This window comes from Tyto alba, unplaced genomic scaffold, assembly GCF_018691265.1.
Source record: "Tyto alba isolate M040663 unplaced genomic scaffold, T.alba_DEE_v4.0 Super-Scaffold_28, whole genome shotgun sequence".
Taxonomy (NCBI): Eukaryota; Metazoa; Chordata; class Aves; order Strigiformes; family Tytonidae; genus Tyto; species Tyto alba.
This window is the reverse complement of record NW_024881302.1, coordinates 3,945,495-3,969,074: the sequence shown is the minus strand read 5'-3', so window position 1 is coordinate 3,969,074 and position 23,580 is coordinate 3,945,495. Positions and strand designations below refer to the sequence as shown.

Below are 23,580 nucleotides of genomic sequence, written 5' to 3'. Positions count from 1 at the left end.
GTGTCCAAGCGGGTGATGAACCCCACCTCCATATGCCCCCCGCCCTGTGCTGGGACTGGGACTGTGCCTGAGGCTGGGGACAGGGTCAGGGTTAATGGGGGCAGTGCTGCTGCTGCAAGGGTTTGGGACCTGGGGTCTGTGCCACCCGTGGGGCTGTGGTTCGAGTGTGTGTGTGTGTGTGGGGGTTGCACCCTGGGCCACCCCTCTGCTGGGAGGGGGGTGGCTGTGGGGGGGGCAAACCCTGACACGTTGCACCGTGCATCCCCCCCACTGCTGAGTGGCCAGGAGGGGCCTGGGCTGTGCGTGGGGATGAACAGTGTGGGGGGGGTCACTGCACTGTATGGGGGGGTTTTGCATGGGGAGGGTGTCAGTGCACTGGGGTGGGGAGGGCGGTGCATGGCACAGGGGTCACGACACATGGGTTAGTGAATGAAGGGGCCTGTGGGAGGCAAGGGGTCTGGTGCACAACGTGTGTGTGTGGGGGGGGGCGTGCGTGGGGGGTCTGTGCACGGGGAGGGGGGGGTTGCACACGGAGATGGGGGGGGGGTCCCTGCAGAGCTTGGCTGCGCGGCGCCGAGGTCAGAGTACGGAAGGCCCCGCCGAGCCGAGCCGAGCCGAGCCAAACCGAGCCGAGCCGAGCCAAACCGAGCCGAGCCGAGTCGAGCCGAGCCCTGCCGAGCCCAGCCGAGCCCGCCCCCAGCTGTCAGCGCCCCGCCCCTCCCCCACGGCCGAGGCGGCCCCGCCGCGCCCTCCCCTCTCCTTGCACCCCATTGGCCAGCGACACCTTTTGTTAGCGACGGACGCCCGCCTCCATTGGCAGGCGGGGACGTCCGTCTCTGCGCGGCGGCCCCGCCCCCTTTTCCGCCTGGCTCCCCGACGCTGGAAACTTTGCGGGCGGCGCAGTCGGTAGCGGCGGCCGCAGCGCCGGGCACCCAGCGCCGGGCACCCAGCGCCGGAGCCGGCGGGGCCCCGCACGGCCCAGCCCAGCCCCGGAGGGCGGGGGCACCGCGGCCCTTGCCTTGCCTCCGCGCCGCCCGGCCATGCGCGCCCGCTGAGCCGCAGCGGAGGCGGCCGCCTTGCAGTTTGCTCCCGTTTTAATTCTATATATATATAACTTTTTTTGTGTGTATGTGTGTGCGTGGATTTTGTTTTGGGTTGTGCTTTTATTTTTAATTTTTTTAATTTTTTTTTTTTTTTTTTTGACGCTGCCCGCCGCGCTCCGCGGGCGCCAGGCGGAGGCCGCGGCCCGCGGTGAGGGGCGGGCGATGGGCGCGGCGGCGGGCGGGCGCTCCGCGGGGCGCTGAGCGGGCGCGCAGCGGGCGCGGGGCGCGCCATGGCCGCCAAGGACAACCCCTGCAGGAAGTTCCAGGCCAACATCTTCAACAAGAGCAAGTGCCAGAACTGCTTCAAGCCCCGCGAGTCCCACCTGCTCAACGATGAGGACCTCAACCAGGTGGGACCTTCCCCCCCCCCCCCCCCCCAAAACCCACTGTTTTCCCCCCAAAATCCGCCCTGGGGCTCCGCCCCCTGCCCGCCTCCACGCGTCCGGCCCCAGGGCGCCCTGGGTCCCCGTGGAGTGACTCCTGGCCCCGTGGGTAGCCCGGGGTCCTGTGGATGGTGCAGAACCCCGTGGGTGCCTCATGGCCCCACGGGTACCTCGGGGTCCACCGGGCAGCTTAGATCCCACGGGTGGCCCCGTGGGTAGCACAGGATCCTATAGATAGTATAGGGTCCCACGGCGAGTGCAAGGTCCCATGGGTGCCTGCTGGCCCCGTGGTTAGCACTGATTCCCGTGGGATCTCCAGGGGTCCCGTGGGGGTACCTGCTGGTCACATAGATGCCATAGGGCCCTGTGGGTGCCTGCTGTTCCCGTGGGTAGTGTGGGCTGTCAGGGGTGGGGTCCCGTGGGGTGCTTGCTGACCCCATGGGTGGTGTGGGGTCCTGTGGGGTGCCTGCCGACCCCACGGAAAGCACAGGAACCCACAGGTATCCATGATTATCATGGGGTGTTTGGGAGTCCCATAGGTGCTCTCTGGTCCCGTGGGGTGCTTGCTGACCCCACAGGTGGTGTGGGGTCCCGTGGGGTGCCTGCTGACCCCATGGATAGCACAGGGACCTACAGGTAGCTATGAATCCCGTGGAGTGTTCAGGAGCCCTGTGGGTGCTCTCTGTTTTTTTAAGGTGGGTGTCCAGTGATCCCACGGGGTGCCTGCTGACCCCACAGATACCCAGGTGTCCCACGGGGCACTCAGCATCCCCACAGGTGCCCACTGTTCCCTTGGGCCATGGCCCACCCCAACACCTCCTCCCCTGGGGCCTCACCCCTTTCCTGAGACCATTTGGGGATCGGCACCTACACTTGGGGTGATCCCAGCCCCTCTCGGGGTGCACAGCAGCAGGTGTGGGGGTGACCTGTGGGCTCCATTGGAAAAAATCCTGAAAGTTCTGGGACAAACTCGGCTGTAAATAAAACGTCCCCGCTTGGACATGCCGGACATGACTGCCCCCCCCATGCTACGGCCCCCCCACTTTCCTGGGGGGGACGGGAAGGCGACCTGTGCCCTTTCCCGATGAGAGCCCAGTGCAGGCAGGCTGGGGGGCTGCCAGGGCTGGGCCTTCCTCCTCCTCCTCTTCCTCCCAGGCCTGTTGCAGGCCCGGAAGCCTGTGCACCCGCAGCGGGGAGGGGGGCATTTGGGGTGCGGGGGCCTGTCCTTGGTGTTGGGGTACGGGGAGCAGGGCCACCCTCCCTCCTCCCACACCTTTTTGGGCTGGGGCTGACATCCCTGTTCCCGATCCTATTATGGCAGTGAGATCAGACGTATTGCTGCGCTCGCTGTGGGGGGGTAGTAGGGGGGGGCCATAATGAAATCTGAAGGCTAATATGGAAAAAATGTAACTGGAAAAAATGCCGTGGTGTGTGCGGGAAGGGGCGGGCGGCGGGGAGCGTCGCAGCTGTGCCCAGACAAAGGAGCCATCCCGGAGGGGGCTCGGGAAGAGCCCCCCGCTCCTGATCAGCCCCTTCCTGCTGCCCCTCCTGGGCTTTTGCTGCCTCCTGGGTGCATTGCTTTTTTATTTTTATTGGGGGTGGGGGGGGTGGGGGGGGTGGGTGTTCAAATCATTGCATGCCACCCCCCACGGTGCCTGCCTGCCCCTGCGGCGGGGGGCCCGCCGCCCTCCCTTGAGACCCAGGGCCGTGTTTCGGGCAGCCCCTCGTTTGCTTTGTTCCCATCGGGGTGGTGGGTGGCCCCGGGGGGGGGGGGGGGAGCGGGGGGGGGCCTGCCGCCAGAGCTGGCTCCCATGGGGAACGGGGTCAGCCCCGTGTTGAGGGGGGAGCTCCGGTTGGGAAAACAGCACGATTTTGCTCGGTTTCTCCCTTGCAGCTGGCGTGAAGTAATCCCGCTTCCCAGATAAGATGGTGGCTCTGGTAGCGTGTGATGCATGCACGCACCCTCCCACCCCGCCGCGCAGCCCCCCCAGTGTCGAGGAGCCCCCGGCCGCGGCCGGCCAGGCGCTTCCCCCCCACCCTGCCCACCTCCCCTCCAAATTCGTGCCTCTTGTCAGAGGAGGAGGCTCCGTGCTGCAGCGAGGAGCCCGGCTGGATGTGGGGGTGTGCTCGCTCCGAAGCACACCCAGGAATAACGGTTCATTTAACAGCTCTGAATTTTTTTTGCCTTTTTAATTTTTTTTTTTTTTTTTTTTAAGCTTGGGTTGGACTGGGGGGGGATCCCACACCGCAGCGTAGGGGCTCCGTGCTAAGCGTGTCCCCCTCACCCTATGGACAGTGTTGGTGATTACCTAGAGTCAGGCTAGAAAAGTCCTTTTGAGTCATTTGACCTTTCTACTTGGCTTGCAGGAAAGGTGAAGGTACTTCACGCTTACGCACTCATGTCTTTTTTGGATTTTTATTACATAAAAATACCTGTGTGTGTGTTAGGAGCTGCCCCTCATGCTTCCCGGGGTGCTGGAGCTGCTCGGGGCAGAGACCAGTGTGCGTTTAGAGAGAGTCACAAATATTTAGTGGTAGGAATGGATTTCCATCGTACTCAGGAGCCGAGTTGGGAATTGGGGCTGGGAGGGGGGAATCCAGCCCCAAACATCAGGATTAATGAGCTGGAGCTCTCTAAAAATAATCAGACTTAGCGCTTTCAACTTCAAAGGGCTGCGCGGACGCTAAGTCCCTAATCCCGGGAGCGCTGCGTTCACGAGTTGTTTTTGTGCGTGGCTGTGCTGCTGGATGGGGGTCGGTGTGACTTGGGACAGCTGCTTGTGGTCCCCCCACTCACTGGAGCTGTGGCTGACCCCCGCTCGGGGTTGCAGGTGGGAGGTGATGTTCCCTTGATACCTCCCCCCCCCCCCCCCCTCCCCAGCCTGCGTTTGACCTTCTAGGGTGCTTACATGGCATGGGAAAAACTGGGTCAGTCACCGCATCTGCTCCCTCTTTGGGAAAATCTGTTGCTGTGGGGCTGCACTGGTGAACCTGAGCCTTGGGCTGGATGCTCAGAGCCCTGTGATCCTGGGTGGTGGCAGGATCTGGCCCCTGGTCCCTGGCAGATGTGATACTGTTGATGGCTCTGTCCTGGCTGCTCCTCCACCCACCCATTGCCAGCTCTTCTTGTGCTGCCCCTTTCCCGGCAAGGAAGAAATTCCCTTTTTGTGGGAATTCCCTCTTTCCTGGCAAGGCGTGCTTGTGCTGGCACCGCACAGTCCCCTTTAACCTCCTGCAAACCTCACGTGGAGGTCAGCTTTCCCGAGCCTGTCCTGGGAAGATGGAAGGATCCCAGGGACCCTTTTCCATCTCCAGGAGAAAGCCAGCCTGGCCAGCGGGACCCTCTGCCCAAGGAAGCCACCCAGGGCTCAATAGGGACATGGGGATGTCCCTGTGGGGTCCCTGCTTTCCACACCAGCTGGCCTGGACTGAGTTGTGGCCTTTGGTTTGTAAGGAAGATGAAGCCCTGAACAGGAACAGGCTGGGAATTAACCTCAAAATTACGCTTGGCCTGAATTGGAAGAAGAGCAGAGTGTAAAGCAGTTGCTTTTAATTTTCTCCATGCTTGTGCTCTCTCGGGGCATGGGGACTGGCACAGATAGAGGAATTTCAGGACGTCTTTCCAGCTACCAGTGTCTTTATTTTTTCTTTTTTTTTTTTTTTTTTTTTTCTGAGATCATGGCATGGATGCCCAGAGGACCACCCAGTTAGAAAATGGAGCTTACAGACTTTTCCCACTGCCTCCTCCCACCCTGGCCCGTGACATCCCTGCCCGGTGACAGGAGGGGGAGTGTGGTTATTTCCATCTCTCCTCTGTTGGACATTATCACTTTCCTACTGGTCTGGACAGCGAACAGCTGATCACTAGCAGCCCTAGGGCTGGAGGGTGTCGACGTTGGGTCACAGGCTTGGCTTTGCTCTGGTGCATTGCACCGACAGGGCTGCAACACCCTGGGCCAGGGTCTTATCCTGGCTCTGTGCATTGTCCTAAGGGTGGCAGGGTGAGGGATCAAGTCCTGGACATGCTTTTGCCTCCACCCCATGCTCCTTTGGGGAAGGAAAAGCCCCTTCTTTCTTGGAAAGCAGCCCCCACGCTTGCATTCCCTGCTCCCAGCTACTTGTATCATGCTGTAAAAATCCGCCTGTACTTGACTAATTATTAGGACCGAACAGGGGGAGATTCTCTGCAAATGTCAAACCCGCCTCCGTCGGTGGCTGCAGTGGGCAGAGTCTTGGGGGTCATGGCCAGACGAGCTGGGGTGGGCAGGGTTGTGGTGGCTGTCCCCCACGGGCAGCATCCCACCCTTGGAGAGGGGCCTGAGGGTGCTGGGTGCTCGGGAGGGATGTCAGGTTGGGTGCCGGGTTTGGCTTTGGGTGCAGTTAACCCTCTGCATGGCCCAGGGGAAGGGGCACAGCAGTGCCTTTGCATGCTGGAGAACTGTCCCCTTTGCACACTTACTTGCTGCTGGGTTTTTTTTTTTGCATGGCGCCGCACCTTATCTGCTCTGGCACCCGAGGAAGTGATAAATCCCCTCTCCAGCACTCTGAAGAGATGTTGTGGCTTCTCCCAGGCGCTGAGGAAGCCCCGTCGTGGGAGGTGGTTAGATACGCCTGCTCGCTGCGGGGCACGCCAGGCTTCGGGGCTGCTCGAGGAGGGGGAGCTGGGATTGCAAAGCCCGTTCCTTCCCACTTACAGTTTGCTGTCGCTTGACAAATTGCCCCTGCACGCTGCAGCTGAACTCTTCCAGTTTTTGCCCAAGCCGGTGGCAGCGCTCTGACCCAAGCACTGCCCTGGGTCCAGGGCCAGGGTGTTTGCAGGAGAGCGGCTGTTTGCACGAAGGGTGAATTCAACCTTTCCCCTTCCTGTTCCTCCGGTCAGTCGGTCAGTCCCGCTGCCCACAGGACAAACTGCCCAGGCAGCTCCTTTCTTTGGAGTTTGCCAACAGCTGGGTCAGGGCTGCCGGTGTGCCAGGAGGGCTGTGCCGTGCACGGTGCCCGCCAGCCGCCCCACGGCAGCGGCTCCTTGTGCCCTGGGTCCAGTCTGTCCAGTCTGGTTTGTCCTCTTCCTGCACGGTGAGATGTGTTGGTGATGAAAGCCTGGCATGATTTGTAGCTTCGGCAGCAGCCGGCTCATTCCTGCACTGTGCAAACGCAATTTTACGGGAGGTGGGTGGAGAGGGGGCTGTGTCCGTGGGTCCAGGGCTGTCCCTAAGAGCTGCCCACATGTCGGCTTGGAAAAAGCACAGTTTGGGCTGAACCCAGGGGCAGCGAGTGGTCACTTGGGTGTGGAGCTGGGGGATGGAGAGTGCTTGTGGATGCCCACCGGCAGCGCAGCAGCCTCCTGCACTGGGGTTTCGTCCCGCTCTGCTGTGCGTCGTCAAGTGACATACAGCAGAGGGGAAATGCATACAGGCAGGGAAACTGGGATGTAAGCAGCTTAACCACCAAGGCTGGGCTACGTCCCTGGCCTTTGGGATTGTCCCCGGAGCATGGGTTTGCACAGTGGTTTGCAGAGCCTCCCGCCGGCCGGGGTCGCAGGTTTTCCAGTGGTCCATGTGGCATTCCGCTGGGAGCATGCAAAATGCTCAGCGATGCCTGTCTCTCGGTTCCTAGAAGCCGTGCTGTGGGCAGGAAAGCCTGCTTGGGTATCGTATCCCATTCCCTCCCCGAACACCATATCACCTTCCCCATTCCTGCCAGGTGACGGCTGTACCGACTCACCCGTCAGTGATGTTCTCTCTGGCTCCAAGGTGTGTAAAACTGAGAGCAGAGCAGAGCTGAAACTGCCCAGATTTCTTCTTTTGAGGTTGCAACCACAGTGTCTGTGGTGACTTTCCCCTTGAGCTGTGCCAGAAATGTGTCCATGTCTCTGGGGAGCTCTGAGTGGTTCAGGAGTCGGTGTACAAGGGGACAATGACCTTACTGTCCCCACTCTGGGGCCATGCTCTCCTGTAGGTCTGACTGAGAGCTGTGACCCTGTTGGGCACCCCTGGGTGCAGGGAGCATCAGGCACTGCTGTCATTCCTTTGGTGACTGTTGGGACTGAACCCATAAAGGTGGTGGGATGGGAGTTTCCATGGGTTCACCCACACCCTGGGCCAGGCTGGGGACATCATTTTCTCACGGGGCTACTGGAAGCCCTGACACTGCTTCCCTGGTGCACAGGATTCTGCATTCAGTGCAGAGGCTAAAGCTCCACTGTAATGGTCCTTTTTTTTTTCCCCCTTCCCACTCAGTTGCCAAGCCTGAACAAAATAAACCCTGCCTCCACCCGAGACAGGCTGATTACGTCTGCCGGCAGCCTAAACAGATTATCCCTCCCGCCACGCACTTGGAGCCAGGAGTCTCTCCTGGTGATGGATTTGGACTTCCCTCAGAGCACGTTGGGGTGGGTGAAAACTGCCTGTGGAGCCATCCCCAGCCTGCCCGGGCATCCCAGCACCTCAGTGGGGATGTGGGTGCTCTGCCACGGCGCTGAGCCTGGACCCGAAGAGGAGGTGTGGGTGTCAGCAAAGCTCTCCTGTTGCACCTTGCACAGTGAGCTCCCGTGGGGCACGGCACGGCGCGGCTCTGCTCGGTGCTGCCGAGCACCCTGCTTGGTTTGCAAGGGGAAGAGGTGAAGGTACCACCGACAAACGCAACAGCCTGTCCAACAGGCACGGTGGTTGGTGTCACAGCCCACCTCTGGCCCCGTGACCTGGCTCTCTGGGCTGTCACACTCCTGTGACCCACTGGAAGCGGGTGACCGTGCCCCCTCCGCCCTGCAGCCCTGGGGATTTGCAGGGGTTCCTGTATCACCGTGGGCTTTGGGAAGCGCTGGCTGGCTCAGCACTTCCTTTAAGCCCAGTCCCCTGGCTGCTGGGAATGGCGTTCCCAGTGCTGCTGGAGCTGGTTCGGGGTGGGGTGGTTTGTCTGTGCCTGGGCAGCATCAGCTCAGCAGCCTGACAGCTTTGTGTAAACCGAGCTGGGGCTGCTTCCTTCTCTGCTTCCTCCCACCCGCCGTGCTACCAGCGCTGGGCTGGAGGCAGCGTCCTCCCCCTTGATGCAACGCAGACCTGCAGGCCAAGGCGATGGGGGCAGTGGCCGGTGCAGTGACCCGAGAGGCAGGTGAGGGGCTGCGGAGCACCGGCAGCACAGTTCCAGTGGTGGGGGCCCTGAAGCTAAGCCAGGGCCAGGCGGGATGGGATACCTGGGTGTTGCCAGAGGTGTGACAGGAAGACGGGTGGTGACACAGGGGTGTTTCTGTCTGAGTCAGCCTCCGCCGGTCCCACGGGACGGGATGGAACTGGGCAGCACTGTGGGGCTCCAACCCGGCTGCACCTCCCTTGTGGTGCTGCCCCTGTGAGATACGGTGGCTTTACCGCTTTTTTGGGGCGGCGAGGCACCTGCAGGTCTCTCCCAGGGGGGCGAGGCAGTGGCTTCGGCACCTCCCGGCCGAGGTCGTGGCGGGGGGTTGGCTTTGTCACCGCGAGCCGTGCCGGAGGAACCGGCTCTCCTCTTCCTGCCTGCCCTGCAAGCGTCACCCCACCCCACCCCAGACGTGGATGTATCGCACTGCCCTCCACTCTGCTTTCCACGTCGTTTTGCGGCTCACCCTTTGGCTGGGTACCAGCTGGATAAAAGCAAAGCCACCCGGCAGCCGAGCATCCCGTGTGGCTGCTACCTGCAGGGAAACCACCCCGAGCTGCCCTTCGGACATCGCTGGAGCTCCGCGTGATCAAAGGCATCCTGGGAACCCCAGGGTTGCTCTAACACCATCCCATAACGTGAGGGTGGACAGATCTGCTTGGACAGGGGAAGATTTATCTCTGTGCTCTTGCTCAGTGCTGGGTGTTGTGTTTTCCTCCCCTTGCTGAGCTTTCGAGAGGAAGCTGAGCTGGTGGAGCGCGTCGTGTGGCTCCAGCTCCATCCCGGTGCGGTAACACCCCCCTGGACCTGCCTCCCACCGCAACATCGAGCAGGTTTATTTTAAACCTCGCTTCAGCAGGGCCATTCCAATGCAGGTGTGATGGGTTTATTTCAGGCACTTTGTGTGCTAATTCATATCCCTTTTATTTAGGCTTGTACCTCTGTGGGCATTTGCTTGGTTTTACCAGTAGCTTGTTTTGGTTTGGCTTTAAAAAGCTCTGCTGCATGTTGGCTGGTGGAACCGGGCTGCCCACGCTGACTGGCTCTAATTCATACCTTTCAGCTATTTTGGTTTCAATATCTGAAATTGGACGCTTCTGCCGAAGTAAGTATAGCCCACTGGTGCTTTTTTATGATGCCAGTAAAGAAATAACCATGCTCTATGTTAAGGGCATATATTTCAGGTGCTCGGTGCTTTATATACAGTCCGTTGAGCCAAAACTGGAATGGTTGAGGGCAAAATAATGCCTGGTGAGGGGTGTAAGCCAGGCTGAGGTAGGGCAGGGCTTCACACCTGTAATACTGGGTGAAGGCTGGTCACTGCTGACCCTGGTGATGGTGTCCCCTCTTTGGGTTTCACTGTTACTTCATTCCTGGTGTGGCACTTGGACTTGCCCACTGCCTGTCACCCTGGGGGCTCTGTGGGGCTGGACCCTACTGGGGTGCAGTGGGGTGCTCGGGGTGGCGTGGGACGGTGCTGCCGGGAGGGTTGCAGCGCTGTGGCTTGTGTCAGGGAGAGATTTTGCTCGTGGGGCTTTGATGGGTTGAGCGCTTGGCTGTGCCAAGGGGCTGTGCTGGGGCACGGAGGATAAAATCGGGGGACAGAGGAGGGCTGAGCCCTACAAGCAGCTCGGCTGCCCGTAGCATCACCTCCGAGAGCTGCTGCCTTGGCGTGGCGGTGCTGAGCATTGGGAACGCTGCGTCCTGCCCTCACTGTCATCCTCTTCCTTGTTCCTGGGTGGTGGAAGCTACTGGCGATGTCTTGAGCACCGGAGCCGGTTGCTCAAGGCTCACCATGAGTCACGGGGCGTTTGGGGACCCCCTTTCCCTGCTGCAGCGAGCCGTTAAAGGCACTTGCTGGCTCTCTGGTGGGTTATCTTTAGTTATTTATTTGCAATTTTCCTTCCTCCCGTAAAACAGAAGAGAAATTTGGGAACGGCCGTTGCAAGCGGCCCTGTCCAGGCTGCACGGGTGGCCACGGCCACATCCCAGCACGGCGGGGAGCAGTGGGAACCCCCACTCCAAAGTCCTCCCCTCGCGTGGGCACGGCTGCGTCACGGGTACCTTTGGGTGGGGGTGTGGGGCGTGCCGGGGGAGTGGCAGAACCGGGCGCTGGCAGCGTGGGCGGCACGGGGCCCGGCGCGGAGCGGGTGCTGCACGGGCCGGGGGGCAACATGGGGGCCACGAGCGAGCAGGGCACCAGCACCCAGGTGAGCAGGATGGGGGGGGGCTGGCAGGGGGGGCGAGGGGCTGCAGGGTGCCCGTCGGTGCCAGCAAGGCCCCCGGGGTGGGTGAGGCTGGTGCTGGTCATGGGAATGGGAGGGTGCGCCGAACCCCCGGGAGGGAGAGAAGCAACTCCCCAGAATTGGATCCCACTCCCAGCACTCCCATTTTCATTGTTTTGAATCCCCTTTAAAAAGAGAGGGAAGGAAGGAAGGTTTCCTCAAATCATGTTTTCCCAGCTGCTGGGAGAGCAACACCTAGAGCTGATATGTCACACTGTGGAGGGGGATAAGAGATTTTGTTATTTCTTTTCACTTTATAAACAGTAAAAGGGCTCCTCCGGCTTGTTTCCAGTTTGCTTACTCAGTGCTTCATGCATTTGACAGTTTTTGGTGCATAGGCAGTTTCTTCTATTGTTTGCAGGGATTTTTCCAGAGGGGAAACTTTTTTTTAACATTACAAAACCACAGAAACTGGCAGGAGGAATCTAGGGGAGGTACCGAATTGGAAACAGTTTTAAGCTTTAAGGAGAGAAAAGGGAAAAAAAAAAAAAAATGAAAGCAACAAGATTAACCGAATAATTTCAAGAGGAGCTGGGAACATGTGGCTGGGCTGGGCCGGGGTTTGCACGGATGTTCTGTGGTGGAAAACAGTGTCCCCGGACCCAGGGGCTCCTGAAACTGGATCTGCCCTGGGTTTCCTCCCTCCTGGCTTGTCCCAGTACCTCCGCGGAGCTGCCTCGCCGGTGTGGCAATGCCTCGCCACTCTTGCACCAGGATTTGGCCCCAGCCCTTGCCAGGAATGAGGTTGGCTAATAGTTTGCAGCTTGACAGGCAACAGGAGCGGTGCCCATAGGAGTTGGTGGGGGAGGACATGCCTGGTGCCCATCCCCATCCCACCGCTCACTGTGGCCCGAGTCTGCTTCGCACCAGCCGCTTCTGTACCCAAACCACCGGTGGAAAGAGCCTGGATATTTTTTTTTTTTTTCTTTCCACTGATAAACGGCAGTGCTGTAAGGCATTTCTTTCCGGGTATTCTTTCCCTTTCTCTTCCCAGCCGGCTGAACGAGCTGTTTTCCCTCTGCCTGGCTCTGACCTTCCTGCGTGCTCGGCCGAGGGCTGCTGGAAGCCGCTGGCGAGGAGGAGCAGGCTGGCAGGGGCCGCCCGTACGGGGAAACGGGTGTTGGATGTGTGCGGCACGGGAAGCGGCTGTGAGCTGGAGAGCTGCCAGCGCTGGGTAGTTTTTCCTCTCTTAATTAACAAAAGGAAAACATGGAGCTCTCGTCTGGAGTGTGTTTTTGCTTTGGAGCAGAGGCGTGCTGCCGATGGCCGGGGGAAGAGCTGTCAGTGAGGACGGGCTCTGCAGCTTGGCAGTACCCGGGAGGTCGGTGCTTTCGGCGTGATGCCATGCAGGGGCAGCTGAGTTTGGTATTTGGGGCTGGGATTTTACCTCCTCCTGAGTCCTCATCTCAGTCCTGTTCACACACAGCGTATTTAACACCGCGGGTTGCCATCAAGCATCGTGTTCCCCGCGCTAGCAGGGCTGAGTTTGCCTGTGTGCAGGAGCCTGAACTCATGCAGCTGCCTTCACGTGGGGGGAGGCTCCTGCAGTTTCCCGTGGTCCCTGACCATCCGTCCCCCGCCGTGCTGGTTCCTGGTGAGACTGTTTCCCCTGCGCCTGATGTGTTTCTTTTGCTGTTTCTTCGCAGGCCAAACCCATTTATGGTGGCTGGCTGCTGCTGGCCCCGGAAGGAACGGACTTTGACAACCCCGTGCATCGCTCCCGGGTAAGCGAAGTCGAGACGCCCTCTCCCCGTGCCGTGGGTGGGGGTGGCATGGCAGGAGGAGCAGTGAGGGCCTGTCCCTGCCCACGGAGGTAGCTGTGGCCCCAGGAGTGTCACAGGCACCTCCATACACCCATCCCCTTGCGCAAACCAGGAAGCCAGGAGATGTTTCCTGCAGCAGGGCTCGAATGCCTTTTCCAGGATGCGAGGTCTCCTGTGCTGGGCAGTAGCCTGGGGCACTGCAGGTGCTGGTCAGGCTTGGTCTTTGCAGTTTGTTTTTTTTTTTTTTACATTTGCTGCTGTTGTTTTTGATGCCTTGATGCTGTTCTCTTTGGGGACTGGTTGGCCTGACACGTGCCATGCTAATAGGAGGGCTCTCAGGCCAACGGAGTGTGGACTGTGCAGCTCTGGGCCATGCTGGAACCATCAGCGAGGCACCCAATTTCCCTTTAGTGCTTGGAAACAGCTGCTTTATTTTCTGCAGCTCATCATGGGCATGCCCAGAGCCCTGGAGTGAGGCTGCATCCCATCCTCTAATGCTGATACCCCTGTGTCAGGCAGGTCCTGCAGCAAGGAAGGGGCTGAGAGGTGATTCCTGTTTGCTGTAACTGTGTGGAGCTCTGAAGCAGAGAGTGTTAGCAGCAGAAACCTGCAGACAGAGCGAGACACACTCAGCTTCTGCCCAAAGTGGTTTGCTCGTGCCTGGCAGAAACAACAGCATCGTGTGGGGTTGGAGCATCCCCTACTTGCCTGCTCTGGGGGGGCGTGTGAAGCTCAGAAGGACGTGGCCAGGCTGACATCCTTTCACCGCTGGCTTGTGACAGGGACTCCCAGCCTGTCCTCAAGCTGCTCTTCCAGGGAACTTGCTGCTGAGGCTGCCAGGACAAGGCTGTCTTGTGTGTGGGAGGGATGGCAATGGTCCGTGAACCCTCAGTCACGCAGCCAAAATGCTCTCAAGAGCTGGTAGTAATAAAAAAAAAAAAATCTTTCCTGAGTGAACGAGAATTGAGTTCTGAGTTCAGCCTGGTGTATATAGGTCATTATTTGGAGTCATGGCTAGTTGCAGGCTTGCTGGCCCAACATTAAGGGGACGTGGGACTGTGGTGTGTCCCCCCCCAGAGCAGAGGCTGTCTGCTAAGCACGTGGAGGTCCACAGGGTCCTCGGTAGTTTTGCTTGTCTCTGAGCACCTTGGACTTTGCCTAAAGGGCTGAGAAAAGCAAGATAAGAATTGCTGCACTGGGGCTATGAATCTAGGACCTTTTTTATTTCAGCCTGCTCAACCTGTTTTTGCTCTTGGCTGAAAACAACCTGGCACACACAAAAAAAAAAGGCAGTTTTCCAGCCAGATCAGTTCTCCAATCTGGTTTGCTGTGTGGCTGTAGAAGCAGCAGTGCCCGGGGAGGTAGGACCACCTGGGCACTGCCATCCGCAGAGGTGCAGCCACCATCCAAATGGAGCTCATGATCTCCTAGGGGACATCTAGCATGACACCCTGTCACCCTGCAGCACGGGGTGCTGGAATAGATCACGTAGGATGAAGCTGAGGGCTGGGAGCACTTGATTGGGGATCCTTCTGGTGTCTTGCAGGTCTTGGATCTCTTGGAGAGATGTGATGGGGCTTGTGGTTATTCTTTGGGAGAGGAGGAGGAAAGTACCGGTTCCAGACCAGGAGCTGGAGTCTTTTGTCTCTGGTTATTTGTGTCTCCTGTATGCTTAAACCAGGCCAGCTTGGGATCTGTCCGAATGCAGAGAGGAGCGGGATGGGGAAGCAACCCCAAAACAGCCTCTTGGGTGCCCACGAAGCCAGGCAGTAAATCAGCATTGAGCAACGTGCGTTTGTGCGAGCAGACCTCCGGCAGAGCCCTGCCAGGTGGCCTGGCAGAGCCTTGCTTCGCAAAGCCCGTGGCACCCCGAATGAGTGGGTTTGGGGTGTGAGGGGCTGAGCAGAAATACTTCTGCAACAACACTCATCACCCTTTAGGAACAGTCCCCACAGTGCTGGTGGGGTGTCCCCTTCTTTTTTGGCAGCTGTGGTCCGCTGCTCAGCGAGACCTGAGCACGTGTCCTGTTGTCACAAGTCCCCTGCCACAAAGGGCTTTTGGTGCCTTTTCTCTCCCCCAGCTTTGGTGTGCAGCTCCAGTGTCCCCAGCAAGGCCCTGGGGCCGGTGAGCGCTGCTGTGACGTGCCTTGCTGTCTTCTCTTGCAGAAATGGCAGCGCCGGTTCTTCATCCTCTACGAGCATGGGCTGCTGCGCTACGCCCTCGACGAGATGGTAAGTGCTGTCCGGCCATGCTCAGGCTGTGGGGATCAGCCAGGGACCCTGTGCTGCTTTTGGAGGAGCCTGGGGCGATGCTTCTGTCACGCAGCATGGGGAGGTCTCTGCCCAACCAGTGAAGAGTTGCACTCGCTGGGTTTGACTTAATGCCATGCTGGGTTTGCATGGGACGGTCTGCAGAGGTTGGTGGGTGTTTCGGAGGAATGTGGATCCCACCTGGAGTGGGATTGATCAGTTGCTGACGGATCCCATGCTGGCAGGGAGCACTGGGGGGGGGTGTCCCCAAGGTTGTCCCCCCTCCATTCCGCCCTGTTCCTCAGTGCCAGCTGGGGAGTGGTGGTGGTGAATCGCCTTAGCAATGCCCGGGAAGGAGGCCCTGCCTGGCGATGCGTGTGGAAAGTAGGTCAGCTGGAACACCTTCCTGCTGCTTACCCGCCCTGGCGCCGTGGCACACCGCTGGCACTGCTCCCCTCGGTAAAACAGAGGGGGGGAGACAAAAGGAAAGGGGAAACCCGTCTGCTGTGAGCTGCGAAGTGGTGCCGATGAGCCCAGTGGGGTCAACCCTGCTGTGACCAGGGCGGCCGATTTATCCTCCCGGTTACAGCAAGCCCGTGGGAGGGTGCCCAAGGTTGAGCGTGCCGGCATGGCGCAGCGAGTGCCCGCGTGATGGGATCTGCCTGGGCGGGAGGCTCACGAAGCCCAAACGCGCTGGGATGTGGGGCGACGTGTGCGCACACGTGGGGCAGGGACATGCAGGGACATGTGGGGTGAGAGCAGCGTGCCTTGGTCCTCCTCCGATGCCTCCTGCGAGAGTACGGTGAGACAGGGAGGCACGGCAGCACCGCAAGCGTTGCTCGAGTTTCATGTCTTGTTTGTTTGTATTTTTTTCTTGGGGTTGATCCAAGTGCCCTAAATAATTTAAATGTCTCGGGTAGGAGCAGTGGAAGCTTCTAATACATTTTTAGTGTCTCAGCAACCTGGCTCCACCCTGAGATGGTGTTTCATGTCCTGTGCTGCAGGAGAGCGATGTGCAGCTGGCTGGAGTGGGGAGATGCCCCAATCTGAGGTAGAGGTGCAAGGATATTGGGAAACACAATTTTTTTTTTTTTTTTTTTTTTTTTTTTTTTTTGCTGCTTTGCATCCTGAGAAGGTTGACCTGCCCCAGGTTAACCATTGCTGGAGAGCATGCTGTGGAGAAGGGGAGCATCCTGCAGTTCACCAGGCACCTCTTGGGCTTTTTCCACTTGAGAAAGGAAAAAGTAGAAAAAAAAAAAAGACCCAACCAAAAAACAAAACAATCATAAAAGGAGTGTGCACATGTGTGACGTGGGTCGGTGTCTTGGGCAGTGTGTTATACCACTGTGCTGGCATCTCTCCATGCTGGACCACTCGCTGTGTCCCTGCACCCCACCAGCCCTGTGTGCCCTGTGGGACAGCTCTGACCCAGCAAAGCACCGCTGGGATGGGGCACCAGGACTCGCTGTCCCCACGGCCCTTCGTGGTGCAATGGGTGCCACTGGAGGAGGGCAGGAGGGCTCGGTCCAGCCGTGCCATAGCCATAGATGGAGGAGATCATTGCGGCTCCCTCCTCCTCATCGCGGTCTGACACATGGTGTAAAAATACCCTCCTGACCTTTCTGCCGAGCACATCACTGCGTGGGATCCACGCTGCTGTTTGCACCAGCTTTGTTGAAGGTGTTGCCTGGCTGTAGTTGGGCACAGCCTCCCCCGGCCCCTTCCAGCCCACGGCACCAGAGCATCCCCGGCCCCACTGGCCAGGCTGGGGCAGGACAAAAAGCCCCCAAGCAGGATGAAATGGGGGTTTTTTTGCTTGCTGCTCAACCCACACAGGAACGGGTCTGGGGGGCTGAGGAGGGACAGACAGGGACCATCTCCTTCCACATGTGGGAATGCGTCCTGTGGTATGTCCTCTGCTTGACCTTGGGGGAAGTTGTTCTTCTGCCAAACCGTCACTCCCTGACCCCTCTGCATCGGGTGCTGGTGTGGCTCGGCTGGTGGGACCAGGCTCCCCCCCCAGCAGCCCGTGATGCCCCTGCACAGCCCTGCCTTCACCCCGCTCCCCGGGGCAGGACCGGGCTCACTCCCTGTGTGTCAGGACCAGAGCGTGGCTCAGAGTGCCATGGCTCCAGTGGGTTTGGGACCCATGGCCACTGTCCCACGGCATCAGGCTGCGATGGCTGAGTGTTGGGGGTCACTGGAGGGGACTGGTGGCACTCAGGTCTGGCTGTCAGCAGGCAGGTCCCCGTGGGGACCCAGCCCTGTGCCCACCACACCTCAGGCGTTGCTGGCTGGGATTGCTGGGGGGACACTGGTTTCTCCCCCAAGGTGCTCATCTGCTCCCTGCCTGCGGCTCTCCACCGTTCCAGCTGTGCCGGTTCCTGGCTGTGTCCCCACCACCTCCACGGAGTGGGGAGAAGTAACAGGGATGTCCCCGTATGCAGTGGGGACACTGTATTTTTCATGGGGGATGCACTTTGCAGCTGATGCAGGGGTTAGGCCCAGCTGCCCTGCTGGGAGCTGGGTGGGGGTCCCGTGGGGACCTTGGTGCGAGGGCAGCCTCGGCAGTGTGCTGGGAGTCGGGTGGCATCTGTCTGGAGACCTCCCAGACAGTTGCAAGTAAGGATTGGATTGCTCTGCCTTGAACCTTTTAGACATTAATTTTGTGGGTTTGGCAATTTCTGCTCTTATTAAAAGCGGGAGGGGAGGGAGGGGTGGGCTTGGGAGGGGAGCCCCAGGCTGGAGGTGGTGGTGGAGATGGTCCCATGCCCAGCCAGGGAGACTCTGCTTCTTGCTCCCGGCTGGTTGGAGAGCAGTGGGGTGTGAAGGGGTGGCTTGAAGCCCAGTCATGAGCTAGGGAGACCTCAGGGGGTCCCCAAAGACTTTGATGCTATGGTACACAGAGGCCATGGGATGGGGCAGCCTTGGGCACGGGTGCCTTTTGCTGTGGGGTGGGTCAAGTTTGGTGTTGGACTAGAGCATTTTGGGCGTGGAAATCCCCTAGCAGAAGGTGGGACAAGCAGGTACCCGCCAACCCGCTGGCATCCAGCTCCCTCCTGAGACCTGCCCACGGGTGTCCCTGAGCTCAACCCGAGCCTATGCTCCTGCGTGGCCACCTTCTTTCTGTATATCTCTCATTTCTCTGCTGTATTTTCGCTCAAAACTCAAACCAGTTCTGCACAGTGGCTGGGATGGGGGAAGGACATGCACAGGCTATGGACCTCCATCCCCTCGGACCCAGGCTGAGCTGCAAGACTCGCTGCTCGGGGTCTCCCTCTCAGGCTGGGTGTCGTTCTTACCAGCAGCCCCAGCCTTGTGCCGGCACCCAGAGCCTGCCTGGGCCCTGGGAACGCCAAGCAGAGCACATCCCCTTCCCCTCTGCAGGGAGCATGCCAGCGGCTGTTCCTGGCTCTGCCGAGCCCTCGCTAAGCCGAGCCTGCTCAGACATGCAGAAATTCGTCCTTCCCAACCGCGGGTGGATGTGGAGGTTGTACGATCACTCAGGGTTGCCTTCCCATGCTGAACCGCCGCGATTACCCCTCGGTGCTGGCTTGCTCCTACCATTTGATAAACCTCTGTGCTGGGCCGGTTAATGTACAGGGGTTGACATTTTTCTGGAGCAGCTGGAGGATGGTAAAATGGCTCTTGCATTGAGTTGAGCGAAGGCAGGAAAGAGGGTGACAGGGAATCAGGGACAGGCTTGGGGATGAGCTGCTGTGTTGTGAGTGTCTGAGGATGTCTGCACCCCGACGTGCTCCCTAGTGCTGTGGTACTTCCTTGGTTTTCCCAAGACATACGTTCCCTGACTCCCCTTTGCATGGAGTGCGAGACTGGAGCCTGCCAAAAAAACTAAGCCAAGCCAAATGTGTCCAGAGACTTGTTTTGGAGGTGGAAGAGTCACCCAGAGAGCTTAGAGCTTTGGGACTTCAGGGTATTTGAAACTAGAGACGATAAAGTCCACAGACTGTGGGGAAACAGCCCTGCCCAGGCTGGGAGGGATCACACTCAGTCGTTTGAGGGGACAAAATGGGGGACTTGGGTGAGGACAGTGAGCAAACCGCCCCCCACCCCCGGGCTGCTGCCCACGCAGCAGCTGCGTCCCAGCACGCTCTGTCCAGGGGGAGATGCCCAAACTGGTGCTGGTGGCTGCACCCTCTGACGTTGCCTCACGCCGTGCAAGGTCTCAGTCCTCCTGGTAAAACACCCTGCGGTCCCCAGCGAAACCGCCGCTGCTGTTGCCGTTGGGAGAACAGCCTGTTACCACGGTGCCGGGGCAGTTTGGGAGGTTTTGACTGAGGTATGGGAGCTGCCAGGGTAAGGGGATGGAGCCAGAGAGTGGCAAGTGCAGAGCGTTTGCCTCCTTTTGTTTTGATTGCTGTGATCTATAATTAGTGGCCGAGGTCTCTATAAATAGAGCCCTGCTGCGTGGGAACTTAGCGGAGAGGCAGTGGGTGCACAGGAGGGGTTTTGGAGGGAGGGAGGGCACTGTCCCGTCCCTCCCTGGGCCTGTGGGTGGGTGATGGCCTCAGCGCTGCTTGGGGGCGGATCCGGCCCCATGGCTAGAGCAGGTCAGCAAAAAGGTTCTGGATCTCCAGCCCAGCTTCTTAACATTTCTTTTTTTTTTTTACACGCCTATAGGCCAGGCCTAGTCTCTGTGCTTTATTTTACCCCTCTCCTACTTCCCTTAGGCTGGGATTTATACTAGGTTGACATTTGTGCCAGTGCTTTGCCCCCAGTGAGAGCTGCATCCTCCCTGGAGGTATTCTCCCATCACACCAGGCCTCCTTTCAGTGGCTGCCTGAGACTACTAATTCTGGGGTTTTGTTTTTCTTAGTGGATATTCTGGTTTGAAAGCAGGACAAAATTCAGGCTCACCTGGGAGCATCTCAAACTTGCTGGCGTTGTGAATAACTAACGCCGAGGTGAGAGCATCTTCCAGATGAGCTTTCCCAGCTCCCTTGCAGGGGATCAGGAGGAGCATCCCTGGGCACGATGTGTTCTTCTCCAGACAAACTGGCCTTGCTTCGTGTCTGGCGCCTTTCAGTGTGGAGGAGCAAAGCATGAGGATGGGCTGTGAGCCCTGCCTCTTCCTTACCCCTTATTTGCTGGAGTCAAGTTGCTTTCTAAAACTGGAGGAGAGTCATTAGACAGGTGTTTGGGGGGTCTAAGAGGATACTTAAACCAGTATTCCACTGCCTCTGTGCCAGGGATTGCTCATGAGTATGGGGTTGGGTGGTTGCATCCTCCGTGGTGGCCTTGGAGACCCTTCCTGGGCTCTCAGCACCATAGTCCTGCTTCTAAATCAGGAACTCAGGCGGATTGTAATAGCGTTAACCTCAGTACGATGGAGCAGACATCCCTGCTGCAGTCCCCATGGCTGGGAAGGAGGTCAGGAGGGAGCTGGGAGCTGATGGGACTGGGGTGGGATGAAGGGTGAAACCTGCTCGGCATCTGGCTCTGGTTAGGGGAGCACTGGGACCCCTGGACTGGGTGTATAAATAGGAGAGGAGAGGCCAGCTCGGAGGTGGGAGGTCTGGCACCGCACAGGGGGCTGCCGGGTCACATCTGGAGCCCCACACAGCCCCAGGCCCCGCTCCCGGCCACGGAAACCTAAGGAATTGATCAATGGGGAAAAAAGGAGAACAGTGTCAGCATCAGCGGCTGCTGGTAGAGGATCAGAGGGAGGGAAGGATGCACGCCCGCCAATGCTGTGATGTGCAGATGTGTGTAATTATTATTTCCTAATCAACCCCCCTCCAAAATTCTCTTTATTCGGAACAAAGCGGCGTTTTAAAATGTCACCATCAGCAGAGCTGCGCTGTGTTAATTTTCATCGTAGTTCCCTCCTTTGTCATCTATATTGTTTTAAGAAGCCAAGAATCTGTGCATGTGGTTTTTTCCTCCTTTTCAGATCAAAGCAGTTTACTTCAGTCTTGGCACGGAATGGAAATTCATTGGCAGGGATTAAAAACGAACCTTAAACATCCTGGCCTCTCTGTCCTTACTTTTTCCACGCGTTTCTCTATTTAAGAGTTTCCAAGCTCTCCCTGCCCCCTCCTCTGTGAGAGCACCAGGCTTTACAGACCCCCATTCTCCCCTCCCCGGTGTTTCCCCCATGGACGTAATTTTGCCGGTGCCTCTGTTCACCAGATCTTCAAGACTTTCAGTTTCTGTTTAGCATAAAAAGCTTTTGCCTTGAATCAAAGCATGTTCCAAATTTAAAGCAAGCTGAAAGAGGAGGGGCTGGAGGGGAGTGGCTGTGCGTGGCTCAGATGGCAGCAGGGACCCCCCCCACCCCAGGATTTTATCCAGGGTGTGGGTCCAACTTGGTCTTGGCAGTGGGAGGACTTTCTTTCCAGCTCCTGTGGCTTTTGGTTCAACTCCAACAGAGGGGCAAAGTGACCCCACACACAGCCTCATCCTGCGGCAGTCCAGAAGTGGTTTGTCACCTTGGCAAATGCTGGTGATCCTGCCCTGCCAGTCCCACCAGTTTATGCAATTGTGGGGGTAGTGTGGGGGGGTGGGAAATGGCTTCATCCAGGAGCTCCTGGATTCAGGGTCATGGTGTGTATGGCAAATCATGCAGGAGGTGAGTTGGCTGGGTTGGGAGTGATGGGCAGCTGAAAATAAATGGTTTGGTTGGGGAGCGGGGTGGAAGATGACCTGTGGGGAGGTTTCATGTGGGATGTTTAGTGTGTATCTCCAATATGATGCAGTAGAAATAAGGAAATGTTGGACATAACTGGGGAGAAGCAATGCTTTCTCCTCTGGGAGAGCTGGGCAGGGGAGGAACTTGAAGTCGGAGTGCAAGGGGGAGGGACAAAGCACATCCTTGTGATTGCTCTACATGAGATGTAGAGGCAGCACAAGTGCTGGTGGTTCCTGACAGAGCTCAGAGATCTTTGATAGATTTGTTCTGTTTAATTTTCAATACTGCTTTTGGGGAAAAAAAATCCATGAACCTACAGGGAGCCCTGGGAACTCAGTCCCCAGGACATCACTGAAGCCAGGACCAAGCAGCCTTGAAGGGGTTGGGAAGATTTGCAGATCTTCATTTGTGGTCTTCCTAATATTAATGTCTTGCTTGATGCTGATCCAGTGTCATTTTGTTTACTGGCATTGGGTGTGGGGATCCCATAACGGTGCCTCCAGGAGGGTTCACGTCTTCCCTTCTCTATCTGCTCAAAGTGTCTGGCCCCAGTTGCTGCCAGAGGTGGGTCCTGCTGTCAAGATTCCTGTGGGCACCTCCATAGATGGTTCCCTACCCTCTTCTGTTTTACTGCATTTAGTTTGGTTTAGTTGGTGTTTGGGGAAGTAGAGCCGCAGAAGGGTGGTTCAAGGGGGCTGAGGGAACAGGGAAGGGCTCATCCAGGGATGGCTCCAACACCAGCCCTGCTGCCTGGGTCCACAGCCAGGGACCATGGCTGGGGTCCCAAAAGTGCCTGGGTTTGCTGTGAGCTGAGGTGGATCAAGCTGACTGTTTCTCTTCACATCTTCACGAATGTGGATGGAGGACACTGGTGTCCACGTCCAAGCCCCCCAGGATGGGCGTTCAGTGCCTGTAGGACCCACTCGGGAGAGGCCCCGGTGTGACGCAGTCCGTGGTGGGAGGTTTGGGAGTTAACAGAAGGCGAGAGGATGAAAGCAGAGTTGAGAGAGCTTGATACAGCCAGTGACCCCCTAATGAACAAGCAGCTTTGATGACCTGGCCCAGGTGCTTCCTTCCTGGAAACAACACAGCCCCTATTGTCTTCTGCGGGGCGAGCTGCAAAGCTGGAATTGTGCTTATGCTGAGCAGCAAGAACAGGTTCAAGTGGCTCTGTCCTTTCTGCTTTTTCCTTTCTCCTCCATCTCTTGAGACCTGACAAAGATGTTTGTGTAGAAGACACGTGCAAGAGCAGGGAGGGGAATGAGCTGGATTTTAAATTGCATTTATCTCTTTTATGGGAGGTAGAGTGATACAGGCGCTTGCAGCAGCTGGACTTTCTTCTTTGTGACTTCTGGAAACCTGGGCTCCATACCCATGGCCTCCAGCCTGGCTGCAGGCTTTCAGCGAAAGAAAAATCATGATCCGCTGTAAAACGTTAATGAAGCACTCAAACCTGCCTCTGACGGCAGTGAAGATGTCAGAGTGGGTAGTGAGATCATGCAGCTAATTGCCGAGCCCACGATTACCCTCACGTGAGCCCTTTGGGCCCCGGCTGGCGTTCCCACCCTCCGCCTCGCGTGGTGGCCGCGGACCTGCCTCTCCTCCGTGTCCCACCGTGCCGTAAACCTCTAACAAAACACAGAACTCCAGCCATGGCCCGGAATACCGCAGCGGCGAGCAACAAATGGTAGCACTGGTATTTACTACGGGCAGTTGCTCCAGTTGCTTTTTCCTTTTTTTTTTTCCTTTTTTTTTAATTTTGCTCATTTTTCTTTCTGGTGGAGCAGTTGAAATGAAGGCAGCAGGAGCTCTGCTATAGTCCCCACAGGCAGCTGAGGCAGGGGCTGCAGTGGTGGGTGCCTTCGGTGGGTGCCCAAAGGCAGCATTGGGTTCCCAAGTGTCCCCATGGGTGCCTGTCCGCAGACACATGAACAACCAAACCACCCAAGGAACCAACAAAAACACCATTTTTTTGCCCCACTGTTGCTCGGTGCTGAGGAAGAGGCCCCGTACCTGC

General features: G+C 58.1%; 1 protein-coding gene across 7 annotated transcripts in view; it reads left to right on the top strand.

The window, feature by feature from the left end:
* The first annotated feature begins 871 nt into the window (after window positions 1–871).
* Window positions 872–23,580, top strand: part of LOC104359515 (myosin phosphatase Rho interacting protein) — an 81,848-nt gene continuing 59,139 nt past the window's right edge. For 4 of the 7 annotated variants that reach the window (XM_042798788.1, XM_042798786.1, XM_042798785.1 and 1 more), the window contains exons 1-3: window positions 872–1,453; window positions 12,546–12,623; window positions 14,828–14,893. In XM_042798788.1, coding sequence (XP_042654722.1) covers window positions 1,334–1,453; window positions 12,546–12,623; window positions 14,828–14,893 — 264 coding nt within the window. In that variant the 5' untranslated portion in view covers window positions 872–1,333. Of the gene's footprint in view, window positions 1,454–9,195; window positions 9,490–10,744; window positions 10,825–12,545; window positions 12,624–14,827; window positions 14,894–23,580 lie in introns of those variants that run through there. The other 3 variants (XM_042798789.1, XM_042798787.1, XM_032989038.2) reach the window with 3 other exon arrangements.